This window comes from Castanea sativa, chromosome 3 (assembly GCF_040712315.1).
Source record: "Castanea sativa cultivar Marrone di Chiusa Pesio chromosome 3, ASM4071231v1".
Lineage (NCBI taxonomy): Eukaryota > Viridiplantae > Streptophyta > Magnoliopsida > Fagales > Fagaceae > Castanea > Castanea sativa.
Window position 1 is genome coordinate 18,571,995 of NC_134015.1, and position 5,675 is coordinate 18,577,669.

At 34.8% G+C, this 5,675-nt stretch overlaps 1 protein-coding gene across 1 annotated transcript; it reads right to left on the bottom strand.

Moving 5' to 3' along the window:
- Window positions 1-1,440: 1,440 nt before the first annotated feature.
- Window positions 1,441-2,574, bottom strand: LOC142628627 (uncharacterized). Its single transcript, XM_075802682.1, has one exon. The coding sequence runs from the start codon at window positions 2,572-2,574 to the stop codon at window positions 1,441-1,443; it is 1,134 nt and encodes a 377-aa protein (XP_075658797.1).
- Between the last annotated feature and the right edge of the window lie 3,101 nt (window positions 2,575-5,675).

A 5,675-nucleotide genomic window follows, 5' to 3' on the forward strand; every position in this document is an offset into this window, starting at 1 on the left:
GTGAAAATACGTGTAATGTTATTTAAATACTGAAATATATTGTTTAAAATGCAGTGCCAAACACCTCTAAACTACAAAAACCAAATAATTAGCTAATATACATGGGTCATGCTAACGAGTGCTTTTAGAGAAACGATTAATAATCCATTTTAGGAAAGTTTTGACACCACTTTTATAGGAAAGTTTTGACACCATTTTTATAGGAAATAAAAAAAACTATCAAAATATTAATTTTTTTTATCTTTTCCCATAAAAACTTTCTTTAAATAGATTGTTAACCATTATCCTAAGGACATTCGTTAGCATTTCCCAATATATATATGGAAAATACTCCAAATTGAACTGATTACGTGTCTTAATTGTAGTAAAAAAAAAAGAATATGAGAAATGATATGTCTACAATATTTTCACAATAAATTCTAAATAGTTGATTGTTATTAGGGGCCAAAAAAGAAAAAAAGAAAAGAAAAGAAAAATAGTCATATGCTTATCTAACTATAACTGCAAAATCCTATTTATATAAATATATATATATATATATATATATATATATATATATATATATATATATATAAACTATCACTACAAAGTACACAATGAATAGTGTGTGTGTGTATATATATATGGGAAATGCTAACGGATGCCTTTAGGATAATAGTTAATAATCCATTTAAAGAAAGCTTTTATGGGAAAAGAAAAAAAAAAGTAATTAATATTTTGACAGTTTTTTCCATTTCTCATAAAAGTGGTATTAAAACTTTCCTAAAATAGATTGTTAACTATTGCTCTAAGAGCACTCGTTAGCATGACCATATATATATATATTCAATGATGATGGAAAATTATTAGGTAGTTTGGAATTATACCCCATCTCTCTCGCATAGAATTGATTCCTAAGATGGTGAGACTCATCCCTAAATAAAAGGGAGGGAGTATACTCCTGGACTACTCAATAACATCCCTCAACAAATAAATATGCAAAGTGATTCTAATTGCATTGGAAGCAAGTGACATTGAATTACCTAGGCAAATTTCAACATGGAAGTGGGAAATTAAGGCCTACAATTATATTGAAAGATATTGCATTCATGGAAGCTTTAAGATCAAAAACTCAAAGTAACACACATGATTTTGGAAGATCAAAATTATAAATTAGAATATCTTTTCTTCATAACAAAAAGCAGGTTATTTAGAAAGGATCATACAAAACCTAGCTAGCTAGGTACTAGGTTATTGTCATAAAACTAAAAAAAATAGGTTTATTTACATTTGCTTAACAACGTTAATGCCTATCTCATATTTCATAAACCTCCTTATACAAAAATAGATATATGAAAAAGAGGAGTACTAACAGTATAAAGGTCTGGTTTTAAAACAAGAAAAAAAATGGCACATGCTCAAAATTTTATGTGGCCTTAATTGAATCAAGGTTACATACCCTTAAAGATATGAATCATCATGGTCTGTATCAGTAAGGAGATTAACGCGAGTTTCTTGATCACTCCTTTTCTTTCTCGAACCACCACCACAGATAATCGAAAATCGGAGTCCACAAGCTTTTCCGAAGCATGAAAACAACCCACGGCCACCGCCACCGCCACCGGTGGAGTGTCTACGCCTGTGCCTGCTACTTCGCCTTATTGTTTGCACCGCTGGAGTCTCATACTTCTGGTACGTACTATCTTGTATCGGGGGAAGCGTATACTGCCACCTTGCTATCTTCGACTTCAACCCTTCGGCACTGGTAGTGATCTCGGTCGCCCAATCATCCAATATAGAGCTCTCCACGGATGAAAGCGGCTTCTTAGGAATATTAAACTTGCCTCTCATAAATGCATCAAAGTCTAATTCATCAACAGAGGTCATTTCCACAACGAATTTATTGCCCATAAATTCTGATCTTTCGCTTTGTGAACGTTGGAGATAGCTCATGGAAATACTTTGTTGTTCGCTTCTATTATCAGTGTAGTTTGTGCTTGAAGACACCTCGCTTTTGATATTTGTAGCTTTTTTATTAGTATTCGTATTCATATCCACATTGTTTGCGCTTGGGGCCTCTTCCTCGCTTTTCTTTGGCCCTGCTTTATTCACAGCCATTATATCCCAATACCCTATTGCTGATGCGCTGAACTGCCTATATATTGGCAAGCTACTTATGTTGCTGTCAAGAAGTGTGACACCAACGTTGAGAATCCCTTGTGGGCGGCCTGAGGGCCGTCGAACTTGTAAAGGTACAATTCGCATTCGCGATTTGCCTTTTCTTGATGTTACTTGAGGGAGGAGGAGATTGTTAACGAGGACACGAACGGTGCCTATTAGAATGTCGCGCAGCCACGAGGACGCATGTATCTCGACCATGATGGCGGAGGTGTCGGAGTTGAGGAACTCATTGTCGACCTTGAACAAGAATTTCTCGTTCCACGTTGGGTTTGTATAGCCGTCTTGATCGACCTTTGTCAGCAATTTGCGTTCTGGGTTAAGCCATGTGACCGCATAGGTGTTCATGACCTTGGATACTGGCTCGAGGTCTTGTGCTGAGACCAAATTGATTTCCAAAAGATGGGATTGCGACATAATAATAGTGGTGTCAGTGGTGACGATAGTGATGAAGATAACATTAGAAATGTGTTTATACAATGGCGGTGGCTATGGGGATTTGTTGGTGATGGTGATGGATTTAGTGACAATTATATGGGAGAAGGGAATAAAGCTAGTGGGATCTGAGGGAGCTAAGGTTTTGTGTTTTTTCATGGTTTATATATTTATTTTTTTGTGGAGGAATAAAAAAAAATGTTGGATGGAATGTTTGAGTGTGCGTCTTTTTCTGAAGTTCAGAAGTTTAGAATACATGAACTAAGTAAGGGATGGTTTGGGCATTAGGCTTTTATTAGAGGGCAGAGGAATGGGGCTATGCGATAAAGGAGGTGTGTTTGACATATCGATGTTTCATGCATGTTTGTGGGATCTCAATTTGAAGGGTTTGTGGTTGGTAACTTGAGAGAGTACAGGGCCGTTTGGTAATTTTATTCTAGTAACATTGTTTGTATTTTTTAGAAATATGTGTGGGTGAAAAAGTGTGTGAAAATACGTGTAATATTATTTAAATACTGAAATATATTGTTTAAAATGCAGTACCAAACTACAAAAACCAAATGATTAGCTAATATACATGGGTCATGCTAACGAGTGCTTTAGGGCAATGATTAATAATCCATTTTAGGAAAGTTTTGACACCACTTTTATAGGAAATGAAAAAAACTATCAAAATATTAATTTTTTTTAATCTTTTCCCATAAAAACTTTCTTTAAATAGATTGTTAACCCTTATTCTAAGGACATTCGTTAGCATTTCCCAATATATATATATATGGAAAATACTCCAAATTAAACTGATCATGTGTCTTAATTGTAGTAATAAAAAAGAGAATATGAGAAATGATATGTCTACAATATTTTCACAATAAATTTTAAATAGTTGATTGTTATTAGTGGCCAAAAAATAATTTTAGTGGTGGGTTAAATTAGAACTAATAATAACTTATCATCTATGATTTTTTTTTTGTGAAAATATTGTGGACTTAGTACTTCTTATAACCATGTAACACATAATCCTCTATTATTTATTTATTTTTTTGGGTTTAAATCTAATGGAATTTTGTATGAAAAGACAAATTTACCTCTCTCTAAAACAAATAGTAGAGGGTATATTGGTCTTTAAATACTATATTTCATTAGACTTAACACCAAAACAAAGAAGATGGAGTTAAGTGTTATAGAATTATAACTTTGGGGGGGTCAATCATGCATTTTGATAGTTTATGAGAAAAAGTGTGAAATGAAGTGTAACTTAGAATGGAATTGTGTAATTACCCCCAAATTAAAATGCCACATTTCCAGTGCCGCCCGCGCAGAGGGGGGTGGGGTTGACAAAGACCTAGATATTTCTGACTATGCTCTCTACTCCACAAGTCCATGTTGATCCAAATGAAGGGTGTTGGGAAGCTAGCTGTTTAGGAATCCAGTTGTTCCTAATGGGAATGGATAGGAATTATAGGGAGATTAATGGAAATTGTAGGGAAATTGACTTAATTCGAGGTAGTCACCCTCCATAGAGAGAGAGAGAGAGAGAGAGATAAAGATGCACTAATGTACTAAGAAATTGGTTTATTCTTCAATTGATATCTAATGTTGAATTACAATCATGTATATATAAGAAACTAGCTCTAATGTTATTGGCTCATATGGCTCAAAATAATTGGCTAGTTAATTAAACACATGCTTTATGAATTAAGTCATGTGTTAAATGAGCTACACGTGCTCAAATCCTAACTCATCCTAAGCTCAACTAACTAGCTAAACTACCTAACTAAAGGGATTACAACAATTATTTCATATTCCTAACACTAGCCCTCAACAACTTTCCTAACAACCATGAGAATACTAAGCTGGAACTGTAGGGGGCTAGGCAACCCCTCTGCAGTTCTACAATGCCAAAAAAAAGGCCCAGGAGTATAAGCCATCTATTGTGTTTCTAATGGAGACTAAGCTAGATAGAGTCAAAGAAGCTGGTATTTTGAAGAAATGTGGTTTTTAGAAAGGTTGGGAAGTCCCTTGAGTGGGACTTAGTGGAGGGTTGCTGCTAGGATGGCTACCAGATTAGAAGCTCACTATCATGCACTGCTCAAAGCACCTAATTCATATAGACTTGCTAGACCATAAAGGTACCCCTTTTTCAATCACTTTTATTTATGGTTATCCTGAATAGCCTAAAAGGGAGGAAGTTTGGCTTGAGTGCAAACACATAGCAAGAACAAACTGGTTGTGTATAGGAGACTTTAATCAAATTCTATCTGAAGATGATAAATTTGCATTCTTAGATAGGAAAATCATTGGTGCTGATATTTTTCAACAAACTTTAAATGATTTGGGGTTTTGTGAACTTGAGGCCATGGGCCGAAAATTCACTTGGATGAATAAAAGGGGGGATGAAACTTTTGTAATGGAGAGATTAGACAAGGCTTTTGCATCTGTGGACTCGATTCACTCATAACCACAATATTCCCTTCATAATCAACCCATTTTAAGATCAGATCATGGGGCTATTCTTTTAGATTTTGAAATACAACACCCGTTTAAGAGAAGACCTTTTAGATTTGAGAAAATGTTGACCACTCATGACGGGTGTAAATCTATAGTTCAGGAAGCTTGGAAGACAAACACTCAAGGGTCTAGGGTTTTCAAATTACAGAACAAGCTCCTTAATGTTAAGAAACTGTTCATTGAATGGTATAGGAAGATGTTTGGAAAAATTGAGAAGGAAATTAAACACAAATAAATAATGCTACAATCTTTTTAGGATTCAATTCAAATGATGAGAGATGTTAAGAAGGAAAAAGAACTTAGGGAGGATATTGAGAACTTAATGGCCAAGAAAGAAATTATGTGGGCTCAAAAAGCTAGGTGTGACTGGATTGTTAAGGGATATAGGAACACTAAGTACTTCCAGACTATAGCTAAACAAAGAAGGGCTAGAAATAGGATTCTAAGCCTTAAGCGTGAGAATGGAAATCTAATTGATAATATTGATGAGATTGGAGAGTTCTAGTGGAACACTTCAGACATAAATTTACTGAAACAAACCCTAGCACTACCTAATCTATCCTTGAGGAGTTAAG